A 24,323-nucleotide genomic window follows, 5' to 3' on the forward strand; every position below is an offset into this window, starting at 1 on the left:
TGTGGTGTGGGGGCAGCCGGCGTGCATACACCACACCCCCCAACCGACGTATAATGCTGGTCTGGAGAGGCTCTATGTAGTATATTTTGTAGAAATTTTAATTCTTAAGTCTATTTTCTCATAGCAGTTTCTTCCAACTGCCAAATTCCTATGATGCAAAGTGAATTATTTCACCAAATAAAATAATCTTCTGACCACTGTTAACTGGAACCTCTTCTGAACATAAGTAATCCTACCATGTCTCCTCAAACTGTTATTTGGTGGCCTGTAATAAATGAATTTGTAGCCCCTTGTGATATTTACCCCATCAAAACATATTAATAAGGCTCAGCAGGGCAGTGACCAGTCAGACTACAGCTGTATAGTGGTTTTGAGACAGTACTGTACCATTTTAAAAAAGACCTATGTGCACATTTCCACTGTACTGAAAGTCAAATCTGATAGGAAAATGAAAAAATGATTACCTTACATCCCTAATCTGTTAATATGCTTTAGTATTACTAAGAATTCCATTTAAGACATCAGTGTCTTGCTAACAATAGGAGAAGGCCAACCTCAAGTTGCAGATTTATTTGTCAATGTGTTTATCAAAAATTCCATAAGGTACAGCCTTATGTCCTACTGACTGGTATTTACAGTCTGCTGGTCATTCTTTTTGTATGTCACAGCAACCAAGAACCTAGGAAAGTGATTCTGGGCTCACCTGTACTGTTGTGGTGAAAGCCGGGGGCTATTGCTGCCATTGCTGTTGACTTGTTCCACAGTGCTGCTCACGTCATCATGGCCAACATGTAGCATGCCACTAGTGGAGCTTGTGTTGATCATAGTGGGACTGTTCAGAAGCGGGAAGTTACTCTCAGCCAGGGCTGCCTACAATTTGAGTGCAACAAATAAAATCCGTAGATACTCTCTGCAGAGAATCATGACAGGTTTACTAGGTAACACAAACACTGAGAAACACAACTTTATTTCCCCAAGTACTTTCCACAGGTTTCCACACTCTGTAACTATGTTATCTGCCTGAAAAGATTGACAAATTAAAGAAACAAATAATTTTTTACTTGATTAAAAATATTTGTGTTTCTTGCTAAATGAGTTTAATAAAAATGCTTTTTATCAACAGACTTTATTAGTCTTGATTTTATTCCATAAGAATATTGGAAATACAAACCTGGTCTAACTGTTTAAGATACATGTTGGAAAGATGAGCTTTTCCATGAGTTCTGATAAAGCCTGTTGGCCACCCCCATCTTTGGCAAAGAGTGATCTGTAGCCTAATCTAGTGGGACTACTTTAATAATGCTAGATCACTAGCTCCCCCCACACTAATCTTGCCCATGCCTCAACTTCACCTCCTGTATCACTTTCCACATCTGAACCCTCTCCTCATCTTTCCAATCCTCCTATTTAACCCAGCAAGAGAGAGGAGACTGAAAGGCTAATACTATGAGCAAGACTGCAAAAACACTTAGATGTAAGAAAGCCAATCTAAATATTTTGCAATTTGCCTTCTTTCATTTCTTCTCACCCAAGCCAAAACAGTCAGGGCTCCTGGATTATTATAGGAGATGGGCTCTATCAGGTTGTCCAGTACATCTTACGGAAAAGCTCTACTGCTGAAGTTTCAAAACGAATTACTGAATTGCTTCAACCACGATTGACCAATTTTGAATATTAATTCTAAACTGAAAGTAAAACTCAGAACCAAGGAACTGCATGCCTCCTGGGTTCCTGTATTCAGAGTTCTCCTCCCCTGAGCCCTTCCCTTGGTATTTTGAACTTTAAGCACAACTTTTCTCAAACAAAGATGGCACTCTAAAACTGCAGCAGGGTGCATGTAAACTTGTTCACTAGTGAAGTCATACCTGGTAGCTGGCATTAAGTGCTCCATAACTAAGGCCAGAAATCATATTTTTGACTAAAGTTGGACTCCTGCAAATAAAAAAGCAGCTAGTTATTGTAGCTATCCAAGCACAAAGTAGAGGAATAATGATACAGGATAAGGAGCTGTAGGAGTCCCTCGTGATGTTCCTGATTCCCCCTTTGCCAATAAATAAAAAAAAGCACTACCGCTGGTACAAGACGGTAAGCAGCCATTTAGATTACATGGATTAATATTAGGGCTGTAATAATTATATTTAGTACTATTAATAAAACATGTCAATTATTGTCAAGTTTTTACTCTCTCATACTTCAAAACAAACTTCCTTCTTAACCTGGGAGCTATGTGGCAACTCTGTACAGCTCCCTCCACCAAACTTTGATAAAGGTGAGGGAGGTGTTCATCTCAGACATGCATTTACTGACAAGGTGTGTGTGTGTGGGGGGGGGGGGGCAAGGAGCTGTTGTACTGTTAGAGGTGGAAGACTTGAGTCCATGTTTGCATTACAGACTACTACAGTATGTGTAGTTTTGTGTGATAGTGCAAAAGTGATGGTGAACATTACAGAGCTATGTGGAAAATGGGAAAACTCTAGAAAACACAAGCAAGATACTTTATGAAGTAAAGCTGGGACAGCTAAAGTGTGGCCTAGGGGCCCCATGCAACCTTCAGGGGCCCTCAGTGATTAAAAACAATGTTTTTCAAATGCCCTCTAGTGGCCTTAGGGTAATTTTTTGCCATGTCCCCCCCCCCCCCCCCCCGCCTTTTTAGACTCAGGAGAAGCCATTTTCCCCTCTTCATAAAAGGAACTAATGTATGGTCAATAACATATGGTTATAAATTATGCAGACCCCTCAGAAACTTCATAGCCTACACTAGGGATAGCAGATGGGGATTGTACCTCAGCCATTTTAAAAAGGATCATGAAAGAGATAACTAATTTACAGAATTTGTACTGACAATGTGTGCCAATCTTTACTTATTACAGCTTGCCCTCCCCAAACGCGGGCTTGCCATCTGCAGATTTAAGCATCCATGAATGGTAAGCCTATTGCTGCTTATGGCATGTATGTGGTTCCAGCAGAACAGCCTAGAGCACCAACATACAAAACCATGGGACTTGAGGTACTGCATTTTTTTCATCTGTGGTGGGGTCTTGAACAGAACCCCATGGATATGGCCACTGTACATTCTCAAATACAAAAATAAAACAATTCAAGGTTTTCCCTTCCCACGTCTTGTTTGAGATTATGAGTTTTTGCACATTTTTCTATACTTTTCAAAATGTTCAGTCTTTCCCCACATAATTTTGTCAAGTAATTTGGACAAAAACTTTGATTTGCTCAAAATATAACCTTTTGCATGCAAAAAACCTTTGTGCCAAAACAACCTTTTTGTTGTTTCTGATGTTAAAAAAGCATTAATCTTTTTGTTCTCCTACAGGAATGAAAATAATATCTCATAGATATTGACAACTTTTCTGGTACAATCTGTTGAGACATCATTCCTGCACAATGACAAAATTCATGAATATTCTTTACATTTGTAGTTGTACTAGTTCTTTGCAGCTGCAATTATCTGCTGTAAAAACTTTTTAATATAGATGAAGTAATAATGCTTTAGAGTTTGGGCATAATGAGGCATCATCTTATTGTTTTTACATATTTTATCTTTACACTATTTCAAATAAAATGTTACAGATATGGCATTGAAAAAGTTGTTTGTTGATAACTGTATAACTATGCCAATGTTTTAACTTTTTTTCTAAATCTTGAAAAGGTTTTGAGGAATGAGGATGTGGTATCCAACTGATGACTGTGCCAACATTTTATAATATTTGACTATGCCAGTGTCTTATAATAATGTGTGAATTTTGTGATGCTATGGGGGATGGGACTGTGGGCATTCTCCCCTCCTACTTGGCTATACAGAGGATATACATCTCCGTTGAAGTAGAATGTATATACAGTACATTTGTGCTACAGCAGTACACCTGATGTTATATGTTTTTTATTTTTGCTATATTTGGTGCTGGCCATGTGCTGTAATAAATTCATTCATTCATTCATAGTTGTACTACCTTATATAGTTTCTTAAGACAAATTTGGGGAGCAAACAATTCTAAACAGCTACTACCCAAAGCTTGGGAAGATTACTGGTTATGTTGGTAGGGGGATCATGGGAGGCCCAAAAAGGTAACTTCTCTATGCTTGGCAATTACCCGTAATTATAGATTTACGTGCAACGCATTATACAACGAAATATCTGATGACATCAGGAGGAACCTCTTGTCTTAACACTTGGCTTATGAATTCTCTAGAAATGTGTGGCAGGATATATGTGGCAGTAGAATGCCGAATTGGAAGGGCCATAAATACTATCCAGCTGCATTTATGGTTTTGTTACACTGAGTGTGGAGTCCACATAATACTCTTTCTCCTCCTCCCTTTCCATGATGTTCCTTCTGTTCTGCTCTGTTGGGCTCCTTTCCTTCCTCCTTCTTGGACTTAGTGAAATGATATGGGTCAACTACCTACAGCTTTTGCTGCTAATCTGGTGATAGGCAGGTTTATTTCACTGACTGTTGAGATAGGTGGAGGGAAATAGTGGCTTAACTGTGAGGTGGTTGAATGCACAAGGTGACCACCACTATGCATTCAGTCTTCTCCTACTGTATTAAAAACGACTGACAACAGAAACCTTCCCCACTTTCCTAAGTCAATAAGTGAATGGCAAACGCTATACCCATTTTTTTTCAAAGTCCCAGGTAGGACCCCTAGCTCATGGTGTGGCCAAAGTCTTCCTGTCTGTGTGGGGACTGGTTGGGGTTGGCATTTGTACTTCTTGTCCCAGGGTCCCCAGGCACCAAACTATTCCCCAGGCATTTGCTGAAAAACTACATTCATCTTCCCAAGGGGGCTGGTGAACTATCAGACACACCCTGTCATCTTTGGTGGCCTTCTCTTTTGGTACTCGTGTTCATCCACTGTCCAGACAGCTCCCTTGACATTCTCCACTCGCACAAAGCACTTGTGCAGGCTCAGGTTGTGGCGCACGGCATTCTGAAAGAAAGACAGAGGGAAGTAAAATAATACCTTCAGAATGGTTGGTTGATGGTCCCACTTAGCAGCTCTGTTTCCCACACAATTCTCTCAAATGACTCCATTATTAGCGACAACTGACCTTGCAGCCTCTCTGCAGTGTGTTGTCAGCAACCTGCTATTGATAGCCTTAAAATCTGTTTTTCAGCATAACAACTGTCAAGGAGATAGTGCTTTTAGCTTACTATATGCTAAAGATAACAATATGTTGATTGTAATACCTGTTTTTGTTGTATTGTACAATATTGTATATGCTATATGATATTATTTAGTTATATAATACATCAGCTATCAGTCCTACCTCCAAATTAGGTGCATATATGTTTTCACCTCTGCTGTATATTGCCTGATCTTAATCAGTTCCAGCTATCATGTATCCTTAGGATAGTGAATACACATGTATGTACCTGGGGACTATCCTACAGAAACATGAGAGGGGGAACTCATGTTAGCCAATGTCAGCAGCAGGGAAAGGTTTTGGTGGAACAGTAATGGGAGGGGAATAATATCCCCCTCCTTTGGCAATCTACGGCATCAACAAGCACTGGCAGCAGGTGGAAACCGATTGTTGCTTTGAGATACAGGAGGATGGGAACCATCAAGTGACATTCCAATAGTGTACCTTATGGAGAATGCATCAATTCTGCAGTCACATTGAAAGCCAGCAGGAGTTCTTCCAAAGGGGAACACATCCTTTCAGGCTTTGGAACACTTCCAAACAAAGTGTCTATACAAGAACCATTTTGTGAACATGTGCCTTATTCTCACCTCCCAGGGATGTCAACTGAGAATGGTTGCTGGAGCTTCCACAAACCAGCTTATGTAATCCCCCATTATTGGCTAAATGAAGACGAAAAGGAAGGGAGAGGGAAAGCAAGCTAAATATGAAGAGGGACAGTGTGTTTCCAACACCATCTTTTTGCTTGGAGCTCTTCAGATTTTTCTCCCTCTGAAACTCACAGCCCACCCCTCCTCTTTATCCTGTGTTGCTCATCTTTACATTTCTAAATGTAAAATAAAGAAAACGCACGTACACAGGCAGTATTGCCCCGAGAGATACTAGTTCCCTTTCCCCCCTTCTAACTCCCTGCCATTTGCTACTGCCCCTATTTCATTACCAATTTTAATTTGCCTCTAATTAAATCCTGTGTATTTTTCCGACTCACTTGCTAATCCATGAGGGAGGCAGGAGGCTGGAGTGGAATCTCTCCGAGCTATAATTACAAAGGGCCTAATCACGTCGGGGCTCTGCCTTTGAATAAATTTCCTTGCATTAAGGTTCTCAGATTCTCTGCCTTGCAAATGAGAATGACCCCAATTTCAGGATGTTGGCCTCGGAGGTTTTTTTTTTTATTTCGAGTTCTGATTCGTGATGAGAGACTAATTCGTTACGCTAAAACATTAACAGCAATTTAAAAGGTCGAACGGGGGCCGTATAAACAAAAGAGCCGGCCAAGACAACAAGGCAAAAGAGGGAAATGGGAAATAAAGCCCCCACACCATAGAAAGTCTTGCAGTTCTTGGAGACAGAATGAATTAGACTTGTTCCTCCAATTTTTGGTTACAGTTCATTTTTTCAAGCCCCTCCTTTCCTTCCCCCCTCCCTATTCTTTCTATTATTTATCCAATAGAATGTTTGTGATTTCCCCCCCTCTGTGCCCTTGTTCTCCAAACATGGGAGGAGAGGTCTTTCTTTCCACTCTTGTTATAATGGATTGATGTTGCTCAGACACTACTTGAAAAACTGTTAGCCACTACTTTTTTGCCACTACGTTTAGCAGCGGAGGAATCTACTTTTCTAAAATTCAGTAAGACCATGTTGATTGACAACAAGGCTAAAGACCCTCTTATAGTAGATGTCTCTGAACAGGTTTTTTTTTTTAAAAGAGGAAAGAAACAAGCACTGCACATTTCTTATTCTCACTACTCCTATCACAACACTGCCCACATTTTAAAAAGCGAAGGGTTACGTCAGTGCATTCAAACTGAAGGCACTTTTACATGGCACTGTTTTCTTGTTTCACAGGCCTAGGCTTTGTAACAGCCTCATGGAACTGACATGACACTATGGTTTGAGTACAATAACACATTTGGGGAGCCAGGAGAAATAGCTTGTATAATAGCTTTGCAGTGTACTGGTACTTTTACAGAGTAACAAACAGACCATATTTTCCTGCACCACCTTTTTGATGACATCTGAAATGCTTATCACCCCTTCTCTTTCTGTGGCATTGATGTTGCTTGTACTATGAGGTGCAGATAAGCGCCAAGACTTTGTGGCAGATTGTCTGTGAGCACCAGGTCTGCCTCAGGGTTTATCTGGGACATAGGTCATGTATGTGTGTGTGTGTGTGTGTGTGAGAGAGAGAGAGAGAGAGAGAGAAAGAGAAAGAGAGAATGCAAAGGAACAAAAGCCTAAGAGATCCACAAAGAGATTCTCAGGAAGTGATTTTTTGTCTCCCAAGACAATATGAATGCAGAAATCAAGAGAATAAGGCCTGTTTCTCCCTGTAAAAACACTGCAGCCTGATGTTTTATTTTGGGTAGAGCAAACCCTGAACGGGATAAGGCGCTGCAAGAAACATCACATTTTCTTCTATTGCAACTTCTTTATTGAAACTAACTTGAAGGCAGATGCCCTCTGGTGCTGAAGTACACAGATTATCCAGAGGTTTAGCCTTTTGGAAACCTGTGTTGTGGGAAATTCAGCCTCTATTTCATCAGTGAAGTCCTGGTTACTACTGGCCAGACAACAGAGTCAGTCAATGGGTGGGAGTGTCTGCACATTTTACCCCTTACCACATTGAATCTGAGACCCCATGCTGAATCTGAGAAATTCCTGGTGGGCTAGTGACTCCTAACCAGATGGCTGTCCTGCTATTATTTGCATTCACTTTTATACCATCAGGGTCTTGGGTCCAAACTCAGGATTAGTACCAACTGGGAGTGCTACAGATGTTTATTTTAATTATTAAAATTTTTCCATCCCTTCCAATATAATGAGGTTCTGTGCAAATAAAATCCATTTAACTAATTAATACAATTTAAAACAATAAAAATAATATAAAGGGATTAACGGCATATTAAATAATTAAAATATGTTTCAAAGATTAAAACAATTTAAAACCAAGTACACTGACATTTTGGAGGAAGCCAGATATACCCAAATGGCTGTAATAAACAGACATCTTTTTGCTTAGTTGGTAGACCCAACCAAGGAGGCCATGGGAGTTTGAGTCTGCATAATCTGAGCAGAGATAATAGATAGGGATTTTTGGAGATGTTTCATCCATAAGGTTGCCATGAGTTGATGTTGACTCAAGGGCAGCCAACAACAACAACAACAACAACAACAACAACAACAACAACAAAATAAAGCCAGAATTGGTGCCAAGCGGGTCTCTAAGGAGATGGCATTCCACAGTTGGGGTGCCACAGCTGAGAAGGCCCTTTCCCATGTCAATTTACACAGAACTGTTCCTATGGTGGGACACCAAAGGGGTCTCCCACTGCAACCTTGGTCTGGCAGATGTATAATAATGCTGCACTGCACCTCCCATAATTTCTTGTCACTGGCTATGCTGGGTTGGACTGACAGGAGTTGCAATTCAGCACCATCAGGAGGGCCATTCTTCCCCACCACATGTATGGATATTGCTGTAGCTGATAGTGTGAACTTATCTTGGTATATACAAAAAGCAGGAAAGGAACTGAGCACCAGAATTAAGGAACTTAAGCTTTCTAGCATTTTATGTGGGCTCCACAACCTCTTACCCACCCCAGTGGGTGGTAGCAGGGTGCTGCCAAGCATGTCTTTGCTTTTTGCTTCATTTCTGTGGTCCTTTGCTCCATGGAGCCCTTCTTGCATGATTTTAATGCAGATTTTGTATTTTACAGAGTATTTATTTAATGCCAGGCTTGGCTGCTCTGTTTGCTTCTTATCTTTGTCTTTTCTAATGATGTTTGCTTTATGCCCCTGGCCCAGCATCTCTCCTCAGCTCCTACCTCAACCATTCAGCATCTCTCTTAGCTGTCTGTGCTGCTGCTGTCATACCAAAAAAATCCTCCTCACATATGCCTCTTTACAGCTACCTCTCACTTTACCTCTTGGTCCTTGTTTACTTTTCACTCACCCAATGCCTACTACCTGAGTAACTCAAAGTGCTCCAGAAGTATAGATAAAGATTAAAACATCGTTTTCTAAAAAATTAAACAGCCTTTTTAAAAATCATTTTTGAAAACCTTTCTCTAAAGTACCATTAATTTGATTAGAGGTTTTCAATCTGAACAAATACATTTGTTCTTATTTATATTGAACATAAAGAGTATAGCATCAATAAAGCATGCAGAAGTAAGCAGCTTTTGGCTAATGCATGCTTCATCTCCTCTCCTGGAGCAAAAAAATCTGATTCTCAGCTTTTGCCTTAACTATTTCCCCCCCCATTTTCCACTAGGTACACAGTTCTCAGTAAGAGACACACTTACAATTTTGGTCTCATATTTCTCCAGGTCACCCCTCCCCTTTCCTTTCCTTTCCTTTCTCTTCCATGAGACCTTGACTATCACCATTCACAGGACTCTTAGTGCCGTTGTTCGTGTCAGTGACTGTACAAGAAAAGCATATATACTTGCAATATTCCACATGAACCATTAGGGGGACTCTATGATTGGTGCATGAACAAACAGAGGACCCTTGAAATGATTATGGTCCTCCATAGTTTGCTTAAAATTACCTATTCACTGACATCCATGCTGGTTAATATCGTGGCTCTTACTTCATATTAAGGAGGAAAAATAAAAAGGTTATCTATCCACAGATGGTTGTCTCCTGTCTTCCCCCACCCTAACACACAAATGTTCCCAGGACACTTGTTCAAAGGGTGATGCATTTAAACGTCAAAGTGAAAGACTCTAAATAGAGCAAAGATAATTAGCTTTATAATTGTCCATGTCTGTGGGAGAACAAGTTCTGCATTCATTTTACTGGCATGTACCAATTTATCTGTTAGAACTACTATAGATTTTTTGCTTTGTTTTAAAGATTCAAGCACCTTAATTTTTATGTTAAGCCAAAGGTGCAACAAAAAGTGTGCCAAAGTCAATGTGCCAGTTCGCTACTGTTTTGTGTGTGTGTACATGATTGGTTTTATTTAAAAAAAATTCTCACATGCTGACATTCATACAAGTAACACATTTTTACCAAAACTATTTTTTTAAGGAACAAAACACAGTGTAGCTTTTGGAAGGTTCCAAAAGGTTAAGCAGACAACATACAAGTGGTGGAAAATTCAGTGATGCAAACACTACAATGAAAGAAAGGGAGATGTTACTGGAGCAAAGTTGCAGACAGAAAATGAAATTGTGTATGAAAGGACTTTACCAACCTTGCAAAGATCCCTCAATGATGGTTTATGCCTGGGGGGGGGACTTAAAGAAAACTTGGAGGATGTACCTAGCTGAAGAACTATAAACCCTACTAAAATAAAATACAGGCAACCCAGTGGACAGCAAGGCACTGGATCTCACACTGTAGATAGTAAAGCAATAAATTTCCTTTCCCTAATATCATTATTCATGTGCATTTACTTACAGAACAGTAGGCATGCAAATATTTGCTTTACTTCATTCTTTAATACAAGAATTAAAAAATCTTATTTTATCCCCACTGGATAAGATTATGAGAGGTTTTGTACATTGTTTGGACTTCAGGAATTATTTTGCAAAAAAATCCCAAACAAACCATACATGTTCTTTTGTGCAAAAATTAATGATTTTTGTGCAAAACACTTTTGGATTTTGTACAAAATGTTTCCTTTCTTTGCACAAAATATTTTTTTAAAACACACACACACACACATGCATTTTTCCCCCAAAAAAGAAATCCTAAAACACAAAAAATCTTATGGAAGCTTACAATTTTCTTGACTAAATGTCTTGAAATATTGAGGTACTCATTCTCACTGAGGATTAAAAAAATAGTGCATAGTTATTACATCCCATACAACAAGCAATTTGAAAGTAGGAATGTAGAGCTGTAATCAGCCTTCCCTGCAAAACGGGACTTGCTACATTTGCAGGTGAAAGTGCCAAAAATTAATAATACACAACTAGAGATCTCCTGATTAAGCAACTGTAACATCTCTACCTCTGCCATCAAATGTTTGTGCTTTTATGAATTGTTAGTGCCAGAAAAACATGACATAAAATAAGCAGAGTTACTATGCATTCATGCAATAAGGCTAGATCTGATGAGTTTATGAAGGCTGTATGAAAGTTGAATATGGTGGAAAACACCCTGAACTAAAATGACTACATCCTCCTTCCAAATTAAAGATGTTAGTAATACATGAGCAAAAGGTAAAAAGGGTGCAAAACAGATAAAATAGTTTATTCTATAATTAGCAAGTAATAAAATACTTGATTTTTGTTTAAAAAACAAACATTCCATGTCACTCTTATATTATGTATAATATAAGATATTATACTGTCCCAGTGCGAACAAGTCAAGGGCACAATTCAGCCAAACATGCACATATGTGTGTCATAGTTAGCAATGGGACAGCAGTGTTAAGGATTATCTTCTTTAATGAGGAGCTAATAGACAACTGGCTAACATTCCTTTTATCAAATACTTGCTAAAGTTTTCTTTCTGGAGAATCCCAGCCAGTTCTTAATTTTTTCTTTTAAAAAAAGATATATTTATAAATTTTTCTACTGAATTTTAAGCAAACTGACAATCTTCCTAATGTGTCAAGCCACTGTGCATGCATTCAAGAGGAGTGTTTTACTATATTAACCACTAATGGACATTTTTTTGCCAATTTTAATAACTAGTATTTTATTTTCAATTAATTCTGTTTTGTTCTCATTATCTCAGAGTACATAACCTGTTCTCTCTCTGCATCACTTCAGGTGTCTCAGCATCCAATCTCTCCCATGCCTTTCCACCAACTGCATGCTCAGATGTCACTCCACCTGCAGTTCCTTCTAAACCCCTATCTTGGCCATATATTTTACTCAAATCCTCACTTTGTTATCTTTTCTTTCTGCTTCAGATATCAATCTATTACCTCAATCTGCACTGATTTTTGTTTCACGTCAAGTCTTTCTGCATCCTCATCTGTTATTCCTTTTTTTTTCATTTCAGTCTTTTGAACCTCATTTCTGACCACCTGCCCCCCTTTGCTAAAGATGATGGTAACATGACATAAAGGGTTCACTACCGACAGCATTCACACTGGAAGAGTTTGGGAGATGTTGGAAAAGTAATATCAGCTCCTCTGACTATGTCCAAATCCAGAGAGAAGATGAACAATATTCCCAAAGTCATCTTTGTGTTTCATAAGTCTATGAGGTTCCTAGATGTTGGTTCCCACAATGAGCTGCAAACAATACATGTTTGGCATTCTTTTCTGCAGGGCTGCCTAGGGATAGGAGGATCTGTCAAGCTCAGTTTCACTGAAGTTCTCATGGTTTTTTTTTCATTCTGAAGTTCATTCCATCTCATTTTACATTACATCATTTTTTCCATCAACATAGAAATATACAGATTTCTTTGTATATTTTAAAAGTACTTTTACCACATTTTAAATACGTGAAATTTGTCTGTACTTCTGCAAATACTTATTCTTAAACAATTTCCCATATATTAAAGCATCTATGTCCAAACTTCAACTTTTTTTAAAAAAAGTATGTATTGCAAAAAGAAAAAAGAAAAAGGCAGGCTGGTATAGTGGTTTGAGCTTTGGACTACAATGCTTCAGATCAGTGCTTGATTCCCAGTGACCCTGGGAGTCACACATTCTCAGCTCCAGAAATCCCTGTGATAGGTTCACCTTAGGGTCGTCATAAGTTGAAAACAACATCAGCAAATGCATTGTGTGTGCATATTTAAAAACATACAAGTGTTGTGCAATTTTTCATTTTTTCTGAATGACATCACAAACTTGGTAATGTACACATTTTTGCAGCATGCATATACTAGTTCAAGTATCAGGAAGGATACATTTGGCAATTTTACACTGAAAACCAAATCAACGAAATTTCTCATTCATTTTAGGAATGGAATACCTACACTGGTTTTCCAGTAGGATGGGTGTGAGTGTGTCTGCATTGTGACTTTTCCTAGAATCAAAGGCTTGCAGCAGAATTGGCAGTAAAATTTTCTCAAACTTTTGAAACCAGAGGGACTTTCTTCAGGTGAAAATGAAGAATTTCTATATTTTTCAATATATATACTTTGCCAATTTTTTTTAAAATGTGTAACCTAAATGCTATAATATGCACATCTAGAAAGGTAATGTGCCATAGTCAGACATATATTTTGACAGCAGTCATGAGGTGCTGTGGCTCCCTATCCCATATACTCAATCACAAAACCAGGTTTGCAACCATGTACAGTATAAAAAATACACACAGCAGTCATGAGGTGCTGTGGCTCCCTATCCCATATACTCAATCACAAAACCAGGTTTGTAATACATAAAATGATCTTTAAAAGTGTGGATTTGTTTGAAAAAACAAATGCTTTGGTTGCTCTTTGCTGTTTAGAGGATGGGGAGGATGAAGAGGACAACGGCAGGTAGGGAAAGAAACAGCATTGAAACATACTCCTTTTCTATAACCAAATCCATTTTGTTTCATTTTTAAAACCTAAATATGGCAAACAAGTGCTCCTAGTAGGGTGGCACAATAGCTCCACTATAGTTTCAACAATGCCACATACTCTGTCAATGAAAGTGCTATTTTTGTACTGTAAGGGGAAAGATGGGAAGTCTGTTTGTTTCCCGAAGGCTAGAGATCAGAGGTAAATGTAAAGAACTATTGTAAAGAACGTGTAAAGAACTCTTACATTTGGAGAGCTGTATTCAATTTATGGGTTTTTATATACTATTTGTCCAATAAAAATCTCCCTTTCATTTATCAATAGTGTGAGTGCAATGCCATTTCATCCAATCAGATTCATTGCAAGCAAAGTGCTATGTAGTCATGGTGTTACTCCTGCCACTAAGGTCACATACCTTCTTGTCCCACTGACCACAAATTAAGAGAAGGTGTCTACAGTGGAGATGCATGCAGACCTTCCAAAAAGGTTTTCACATGTTCTGGAATTCTAACTGGGGCTGCAGAGTGCATAGCCATACTCAGGTTTTCCTTCTGAGACATCTATGTCTAACGTGGGCACCACAGATGGGACGAGGAAGCTAGTGCTGGAGGGACAGGGCTAATAGTGTAGCCTCGCTATCCTTTGATAATGTGGAATTCTCTTCATATGATCAAAGCATGAGTCAAGGACTACACTCAGTTGACATGGTTAGGGAAATATATAATGGTAAAAGAAGGTCTATTAGTGGGGCACCAACTCACTTTTGGCTTTCTACTTGTAGCCTGCTCGACCAGAAAGTCCTTTTTGAGGTGCAGACAATAACATGCATTTTGTATAAAACTATACAAATGTATAAATGTGTAACTATATAAAATATACATTTTTACAAGAACTGATTTAAATGGCAATGGATGACTATTAAACTGAAGGCTTAATGTTCTCTCATCAGAAAATTTCTAGAAGTACCCCATCTTTGGAATAACTGACAGACTTTTCATCTACAAGTGACTGTTGATTACTGTAAAAAAAAGTAGAAGACAAGTAGCACAAGTGTAGAGAATTAATGTGGATCTCATTTTGCTAATAATGGATTTTTATTTACATTATAGATATCAATGAATGCAGACCTACTGAAAAGGTCATGCTTTGTTTTGGAGGTATTTTTTGAAGTGCTCTGGACTGCCCTGAACACTAAGAAAAAGGACAGGACAGAAAAGCAAATGAGCATTAGCATCAGAAATAGAACTATGCTAATATATATGCCTACATACCTTTGAGTTTAACTGCATGCAAGCACTCTTTTGTACCTGTGTTCTGAAACTGTAAGCAAAACATAAAAGCACAAGGCTATATGCTGTTAGTATCATAGCTAAAGACATCACATGCTGCTTGGAAATTTCACAGCAGTTGTATTCCCTGAAGCACTTTCATATCTGGTGTTTTGAGAACACGATTATAGCATAGCATAAGCTATTATAGCTAGAATTTGTTGTATTGTAAATAATTACATAGTAGGAAAAATTCCTCCTCTGGCAGGTGAATTGACTAGGTGTCAGCTAATAATTGTTTTCTAGACTCTACTGACTAGGATTATGTAATTCTTGAACAAGCAGGAGTGAAAATTCTTTCAAGTCTCTCATTTTGCACTTGAATAGGTTAACTATCTGCCTTCATCTATGGACAAAGCTTTGTGATGAGGCAAGCAAACATTGCCATCAGAGCTTCCAGCAATATGTTATACGAACATCCTACTGTACAAGGAAGCTTACATTAACCAGAAATTAAGAGATCTCTTTCCTCAGGTGGGTGGCAACCAAATAAAGGAGGAAGAGAAACTCTAGAAATGAATGACAAAAATAGATTCAGAGCTTTTAGAGACAGTGAGCCATGATATTCAATTGAATTACAAAGAAGAACTTCCATCAGGATTGGAGTGCAAAACCTAAGGCCAGACAACCAACTGCTGCAGTCCTCCTCCTAATCAGAAAACTAAGATCCTCCAACAGTCTGCACAACTGAAAAAAAATTATTAGATATTCCTCTCCCTAGTATTAGAGGCACAACAAGGAGTTTGCAGTAAAGTCCCCCCCCCATGCAATAAGACACTCTTTATGGGTCTGTGACTCCGAGAGATCTACACACATTTTTAGATCACGTTCAAAAAGATTTTATTGATGTGAAATCTGATCATTCTAAAATATACATTTAGAAATGTAATGTACATAAATGCATGTGTCATAACGCACACAGTCAAGAGCAAGGACAAGCTTTAGATTCCCATTACACATACAGACTTGCAAACCCAGGTTTGCTGCTGTTTAATACAGGAAAAGGCTGTTAAGTTGTGAAGTGTCTGAAAGTGTCTTAGGTGCTCTTCACTGTTTGGTGGGGGGGAGGAGAGCTGGGGAGACAGGGGAGGAGAACTGAAAGTGGGAATAGAAGCTGAATATTAAAAAGGAAAGAAGAAAATGGAAGGATAATAGAGATGGGGTGAAGAGAAACCTACAGGTGAGGCAACAGAGAAAGGGAAATAACAAATTAGAGTGACATGTAGGATGGTGAGACAGAAAGTAGGGAGGAGACATAAAGGGCATAGAGATACCTGCTGCAATTCAAAGAAAAGTGCGGATGCACAGTGTATGGGGTAGGGAGTGATAAATGGACCAAAGTAGATGGGCTACAAAGGGATTGTGTGGGTAAACAAGAAAGAGAGCGAAGAGATTGTTATCATGCTGGGAGAAAAAGAGATGGAGCGTTAACTGAAATAGGGGTGCAGAGAGAAAAATGTGTGTTTCCCTGAGGATAGGTTTCAGGAGGAAACAGCCTGTGGCTCTCTAGAGATTTATAAATTACATCTTCTATCATTCCTGACCTTGTGACCAGCCATGCGAGCTGGGGCTGATAGGAGTCCAACAACTTCCAAAATGCCACAGGTTCCCCATACTCGATAAACAAGGGCAGTGTTCAGGGGCAGTAGTTTTCAAGAGTAATTTATGGATAGTGATGCCCATTGCCCAGACACAAAAATCAGCCTACATGTATGGTTTCCAGTAATGATCCAGCACTTCTCAATTACGCTCCTCAGACCAATCTAAGTTGTGAATACTACCTAACTGGAAAAGAAGAACTGGGGTAGAGGGCTGAAAAGAATTAAACATATAGTGAGAAACAAAGAAGGAACTTAGCAGAGTACTATCAAAGCACAGAACTTTCCCAGGTTCCTGTTGATTTTAGAACATAACCAAAAATAGAGGCAATGTAATCACAAAAAAGGAACAGGTACTGTTCTGTGTGCAGGTTGAACACCTGTCTTCTTTGGATATTCTCCAATTTTTTTTTGACAGTGTCATACACATGGTGGGAAATAAGCATTGAGCACTTTGGGCACTATGTGGCTCTCAGGGATCAGCTAAGTCAACATGCACATTCAAAATAAAATAAAACAACTTCATCAGAATGTGCCCCTGTATATACATACTGTATGCTCACAAAAACCATACACCTCAAGGGACTTGTTTCACCTGCAAGTCACCCAGTTTTCTATCTACATTTAACTTTAGATAAACCATGGCCATATCTTCATATTTTTATGTCCACTCATTAGAGACAGATGACCAACAAGTTACACAAAGGATCCTCTTCCAATTTCCTTAGGGTCACTATAAGTTGGAAACGACTTGATGGCATACAACAACAACAGCTGCCCAAAGATCTGGCTCTTTTCCTACTTTACAATTCATTTTGTGAAACTGTAGTCTCTAATACAAATTTCACAGAAACTGAGGCATCATAAATGAAACCCATAAATGGTAACGGAAAGGCAAAAATTAATAGGCCATACACAATTCAAGTACATTTTGAGATTCTTCTCTCTGTTTTTTCTGCAGGAGCTCGGGACACAGGCTGCCACCTAGCTTGATATCAGGAACAGCTGAAAGCAGAAACGATCAGATCAACCATAATTTTGTCGGGTACTCTCAGTCATGGGGAGCAACACATCAGAAATTCAAGAAGAGGTCTTTGCCTACTTTGCTATCCAAAATTTCCTAGTGGGGATTCCATTACTGAATTTGGGGGGGGGGGTGTTAATTCTAGCTAAACATGTATATTACAACAGAAGGAATTTAAAGGAATTTTATAAGCAAGCAACGATTTCCAAAAGCATTGATCCAAATCTGTTCACTCACTGAACAGTTTGATGTCATTATTGCCTTTTTGCTTTCCAAACGTAACTTGCTTGTTTCAGGCTTGCACTTGCTTAATGGGCAGCAAGCATTGCTAGGCTGTTATCAGAATTTGAGGGCTACACAATGACTCTGGCTTCCCGTCTGAGGGAGTGATTGTATCAGAGCCTGCGTGTGATAGTAGCAGAATTATGTCATGTCTGGAGGAAGAAATCTTATCAGGACTCTGGCTGAAAGGCAGAGATGTCCAGCTGCAGGAACACAACACACACCCCTACTCTGGAGATAGCACTGCTCTGCCTTCCTCTTTTTCCCATCCCAAGGAGGAAGCAGTTCTTTTGGTCTCCAAATCTCACTGAACACACAACACAAGGAAGATATGGGAAAACAGAAGCAGAGCTAGCTTTAAATTCAAGAGAGCAAGTGAGGACTATCACACAAAGCAACACACATATAATACTCTTCAGTAGAAGGAGGGGTGAACACTTTGGGTGAAATGGCCTGCAAAAATGCATTCAGTATGTCTAATGCATTCATTGGAGTTGGGTCATTTTATATCAAGAGCAAGCAGAGGCACCTATGTTTCTAGACTCCTTCTCTCCTAAACACAGTGGAAGGCATGCTTATGCCTCGTTGAGGAACACAGAATGTAGGTAGATGCCTTGTGTCAACTCAGTATAAACTATTATCTGCACTGACAGAGCTCTCCAGGGTTTCAGTATTCATGGAGATGCCAGGAATTAAATGTACAGGTGGATAAACTCAACCAAGAAAGCCATGCCTCTGAGTTTGCAAGACCTGAGCAGGGCTGTTGGTGACAGGTTGACTTGGAGGTCTCTCATTCATAGGGTCACCATAAGTTGAAGCTGACTTGACAGCAGTTAACAAAAACTTCTGTATACTGAGCGTATGGTTAACCAACAAACTTCAGCACTTTCCCATTGTTTTCTACACTTGGAGACCCTGTCCTCTTTTAGACCCTGACAGGACTGAAAAATTTCAAAAGAGTAACAAATGTGATGTCTCCCCATTTGTGTCAGAAATGTATCTAGATCATAATGATGATAGTAGCTGTCAAGGCCTCAGTTATTTTACATATAAATGCATTTGCAATGGAAACAGACACCTCCCTGTTCTCACACTTTATTGCTGGTGAAACAGAGATACTCACCGATGGTGACCTAGCAAATAACATATGGAGCCTGAATAGAATAAGGAAGAGTCTGACCAGGATAAGGGACGGGCTCTGGGTTCTTTGAACATGTTTCATCCACAAAATATTTTTTGTAAAGATTAAGTTACCTTCTCATAGTCTTCTTTCTCAAGGCTGACAAACACTAGAAATTCCCTCCCCCTTACACACACCCCCTTTCCTATCAGAAGACTCTCTACATCCTGGGGAGAACTCCCAATACTCAGGAAAGCCAGCTTGAGTAGCAGTAGCTGAGGCATCTATTTGCCACATGCAGCGAGATATCAGCCCCCAGGTTATCATTAACCTTATTTTCTTTTTCTAGCATCTCTAACTCCCCTTCTGCTTTTTCTGTAGCCAAGCCACGTGCATGCAGATACAGACCTATTTCTGCAGCCTTATAACGGAACAGATTGGTCACATGCTGTTGTCACCCACCCACACTTCACTGCCCCCACCTCAGAGGCTGAAGCTGATTCTTCTGAGAGATGGAATACAGTTCTGTATTTTGTGTCACCATCTCTGTAGCTTGACACATTTGAAGCTACATTCTCAATTTGTCAATTGTGTTGAGGATCTGTAGCTTTTCCATCAGGTTAGCCACAGAGATTAGGACAAAAGCCATGGAAATCAGGGGCATTTTTTCAAAAGTATATATTGTGTTGATGGCATTGGCATCCACTACCCCAACACCTCCTCCCAACAGTCCCATATTAACTGGGAGTCATTAAAATTGATACAGAGTGATTCATGTATTGACTCTTCTCATTTGGATAATGACTGAATATGGGAATTGTTCATCTTACCTGTGAAAATGAAATGTTGCACTGCAAGGGTGATTAACATTTTCCTTTTCTCAGTTTTTTTTGCAGGAAAGGTAAGATGTGAAAATTGATTATGGATCATTTTACCTGTTTCCAACAGCATACCGGAGGTTGGTGTAATCTGGTGCAGTGGGGGGGGGGGCAGACTGCCTTGGCCCCCAGAATTTTGTTTGGGATCTGGTGTGGCTGCAACCATGCCAAAACCCAAATGGAATGGACTGCTTTCTAGCATCCACTTATACTGGAGGGGGCAGTACCAGTTCCCTGGAGGTCTGTTTGGGCTCTGGCATGGCTGCAAACACACCCAAGCCCAAATGGAAGGGAATGCCATGGTTGCTAGGTAAAAAGGGATGTGACACCCTTTATCACTCACTCAGCAGATGAGCTGAGTGTACCACCCCACAGGGTGACACCCCCTCTGGGGTGTCATCTGGTGAAGTCTACACCCCCCTAGTGACACCACTGCCTGTTTCGTGCTAGTATCTGAAGTACTCTTTCAGTATACAGAGCATAATATTATAGGAAACCTTTCTTTATGGATTTCTACTTTAATACAGTATCTGATAACCTCACTATTAATGCTATCTAACAGTAAGTAAACTTTCATCTGTAGGTTGATTTTATATAAAAGCTACTACAAAATTATCCTTTCTCCACAAACTTAAGCAGGATGTCAATATGTCAATATGTAGAATACATCTTGGACAATTATATCATATTGCAGACAATGAAATCATTAGCAGGTCGCTGATCACATTAATTCCTCCACAGGCCACCAAACATTTAATTTTGGCATAATTCCCAAGACCATCTCCATTAGCAGGATATAGTCATATTGAACTCAGAAATGGGCATATAAAGTTGCTGAGCAGCCTGTCCCAACAGTTTACTAGAGACCACCTTCGAACAAGTCATGTTGACATCAATACTGTTTTGTGTCCTCCAATTTTAGCACTTGAAACCAAGGAGACTATTGTTATAGGGAAGCAGGATGTCCCGAGTGCATTTAAATCTAAGGCTAAACTTTACCTTCCAGGTAGCTGTGTTTCTCCTGAAATAGGCAAACATCCGTGTGAACCAATTGTAGATTTCATTCAATGTTAGCTGCCTGTCGGGCGTCTCAAGGATAGCCTGTATTTTAAGAACATGAAGTGTTACTCCCAAACTTCAGTCCCATCATATCATCTTGCCTCAATGTTAAGTCAACAATTATGAAAAGACACCAGAAGTTTTGCAAAATATTAATGCCCTGTTAGCACTTTTTTCCAGCTTCGTGTGTCAAACTGCTAAATGTAGGGCAAGTTAAGACATCCATATTTATTACATGATATGCACAACATCAGGAGAAGACTAGCAGCCATTAAAGTGCCATCTCCAATCCTACACAGGTTTCATGCTGTAAGACGTTACCATCTGTCTAGTACCAGAATTGGGTGGAGTTCTAGGCTTCTCCAAGTGTTCACTCAGGGCCAGACACTGGCATATGTTACTGCTGTAGAGTAAGGCTTATTGGAGATAAATGATGCAGCGAACAGTACACAGCAAAGAAGTATTCCAATCATTTCACTGAGGGGGCCCAGCACCTCTCACAGTGGGTCCAATTGGGCCCCCAAACAAATTCTACCCAAGCTATCCCTTGGTCAGCAATATATGTGAGGGACCCTTGGGCTGGGGTGAACCCCTCCGAGGTGAGGCCAAGGGAAGATGAGTTCCCAAAGATTACATAATGCAGAAACTAACAAAAAAATCAAAGTGTGCAAGTGTGACCCATCTCCCCCCAATAGCTATGAGAACTGTACAAGTAGGTTGGAAAAGTTAATTGTCCTATTTGTTCTTAGCCATCTTCTCTTTTCCCTGCCACAGACTACAAAGCAAATGTAAAAAGTATCCAATAAGATCATTAATACAAGTTAATTATTTTACACCACTGCACAGCTATTGTTTGGCTGTGATGATATCAATGATTCTAGAGCCCATCTGCCTGGTAACAGAGACCCAACTCACTGTAGCAATATATTTAGCAGATAGTCCATGAAATTATTAAGAATCAAATGAGTTGGACTACTCTACACATCTTGCCAACTTCTGGTTCCTATGCTTAAAGTCAGTGCTAACATATTTCTCTCATGATGCAGAAAACAGTGTTGAATGACTGAGGGAAGTGCAAAAACCACGGCTGAAAACCAGGAATTGTATAGGAACAGACCTAGACAAGTTAGTTTGACTTGAATTTTGTGGTTCTGATCCTATATAAAGATCACCATGAACTGGCTCATTTTTTCCTTGCACCATCTTTTTCAGGACCTCTGATTCAACAATGGTAAATGAAAAATGAGTTTCCCCTTTATCAACCTGACTCAGATTCAGCCATCTGGTGCAATTATAACTAGAAAAAGAATAGATAGCCACAGCATCAACAAGTTATAAGTCTTTCAAAAAGAGTTTGATACAACAGGGTTAGGCAAATTTACAGGATTGTGAGCTACACTGGACTCTGAGGATTCCAGCGGAGAGGAGTGTGAACTACTGCTGAATGTGACACCAGTAACACTGCTGCCAAAAAAAAAGCTGCAATTACTGTTGAAACAGAGGTATGTAGGGTAGAAGCATTTACGATTAAAAACAGCATAGCGAGAGTAAATTATTATCTCATAATTTTGGGTAACTCAATAAATCTAGTAAGCAGTAGATTCTCAACAAGCAAAAATTAATGTAATATTGGCTGGCTGAAAAAACTATTTTTAAAATGTTTACAGGATTAACATCTGGACAATTGTTTCTCAGCCATGGAGGCCTAGAAACAAAGCTCAGATTCAGAGGTAACATTTTTCTGAACTAGCTGGCACAAACAACAAGCAAGTCTGGTATTTCATCATACTGTGCTTTATGAAAGCTCCAACAGCATCAGCCTGACCCCAGCAGGACATTAGAATATACAGTATGTGATTTGGTCTAATCCAGCATTTTTACAGCTATCACTTCATGTACCAGGATGCCTAAAACATGAGGAAGGACGGACAAGAAATAAGCACAAATGCATTCCACACCTTGGTCTGGTTAATAGAGGTGACACATTTGCATTTGAATACATTGGCCATTGACAGGTTTTAGAAAAACTTGCCAGGTCTTGGGTATCTAGAAGAGGTTTACCAGAACAACCTGAAATAGCAGGAAGGGATCCCCAGAGTCATTCTAATTCAGCCTTTTTTGCATAGGCTGTGAAAGACTAGTGCCACCAAAGAGACAATAAGAGTAATAACCTTAGCATCTCCTCTTAAGCATATTTTTAGAAGCAGAATAAAGGTGTGGAGAACAGGCAAGCAGGTCACGCAGACAAGAGAATATCATAGCTATACACCAAGCTATAAGGCCTACTTCAATTCACTGGGAAGTGCCCACGCAATGAAGTACCACAAGGGAGCAATAGAAGCCATCTACCCTAGGGAATTTAGCTTTTGTCAAAGATGTGCTTGTTGGCAGCTCTGGAGACAAGAGGCTGCAGTTCATCCGAGAAACTGTGACACAGAAAAAATCCACCTGCTGTGCCTGAAAGCCAAGGCTGAAAGGAGATTTCAGTTGTTATGGATCAGTAAGGCTGATATCTATGAACTCTACTGCTTATATACTGCTACAACAGGAAATGTGTAGTTAAAAGTTATACTTTGAAAATCAGGAATGAAGTAGTGCAGGATGACTCCAGTGCTCCTCATACCATGTAAATCGAAACAGTGTATTTTAATGTTAAATGCAGTCGCCACCAGCCAATAATTTAATTACATCAAGCTATGGATGACCACTGATTCCCACAAAGACTACAAACTAGGAAGCATTGTTAGTAAAGTAAGCCTTTAAATGGAGTCTCCTGTTATTAATTACTAGATTAGTGATTCTGCAGAAATTACCTCAAAATTACTTATTTTACTGGGTAAGTTTTGAAAATCCCTGAAGATTGTGAGATGGCAGATATGGTTGCCATTTTTGTTTCTAAAAATTTTCCCCACACACATTCTTTGTATTTGTGGTTAATACACCATTCACCCAAGGGTCTACAAAAGCACCCCGTCAGTGCCCTTGTAATATGACTTATAAAAGTCACCCATGAGAGGAAGTCAAGGAGATGCTAACTTGATTATGTAAAGTAAGGTAAAAGCATTAAGTTCATAACACTGCCTTCTCTAGCCTGAAAACCCTCTAGAATTTTTAGATTTCAGCTTCCGTTTGCTCTAGTCAGCATGGCCTAAAGCCAGTCTAAAACATCTGGAGAACAGTAGGTTGAGAAAAACATTCTCATATCTTGGGGAAAAGGTGGAATATTTAATCAATCAATCAAGACTGCCATGATGTTAAGAAATGATGGCTGGAAACAGAGTAAGGGAACACTTATCTCCAGGCTCTTCTCTACACTAAACAGGCTATAAAAAAGGGAACAAATATCCATCTGCCTTTCCTTTTACCTGTAATACTGTAATGCCTAGTATTAATTTTAACAGGCTGACTTGAAATGCAGATCCAGAACCTACCCAGACATTCAAAAC

At 39.4% G+C, this 24,323-nt stretch overlaps 1 protein-coding gene across 5 annotated transcripts in view; it reads right to left on the reverse strand.

Annotated features, from left to right (window-relative positions):
• FOXP4 (forkhead box P4) overlaps nucleotides 1-24,323 on the reverse strand; it is a 204,072-nt gene that overhangs the window by 10,018 nt on the left and 169,731 nt on the right. For all 5 annotated transcript variants that reach the window (XM_042463989.1, XM_042463990.1, XM_042463992.1 and 2 more), the window contains exons 13-16: nucleotides 20,818-20,919; nucleotides 4,823-4,944; nucleotides 1,866-1,932; nucleotides 704-870 (exon numbers count right to left, since the gene is read on the reverse strand). In XM_042463989.1, coding sequence (XP_042319923.1) covers nucleotides 704-870; nucleotides 1,866-1,932; nucleotides 4,823-4,944; nucleotides 20,818-20,919 — 458 coding nt within the window. The remainder of the gene's footprint in view (nucleotides 1-703; nucleotides 871-1,865; nucleotides 1,933-4,822; nucleotides 4,945-20,817; nucleotides 20,920-24,323) is intronic.

The sequence above is a fragment of the Sceloporus undulatus genome, chromosome 4, assembly GCF_019175285.1.
Source record: "Sceloporus undulatus isolate JIND9_A2432 ecotype Alabama chromosome 4, SceUnd_v1.1, whole genome shotgun sequence".
Taxonomy (NCBI): domain Eukaryota; kingdom Metazoa; phylum Chordata; class Lepidosauria; order Squamata; family Phrynosomatidae; genus Sceloporus; species Sceloporus undulatus.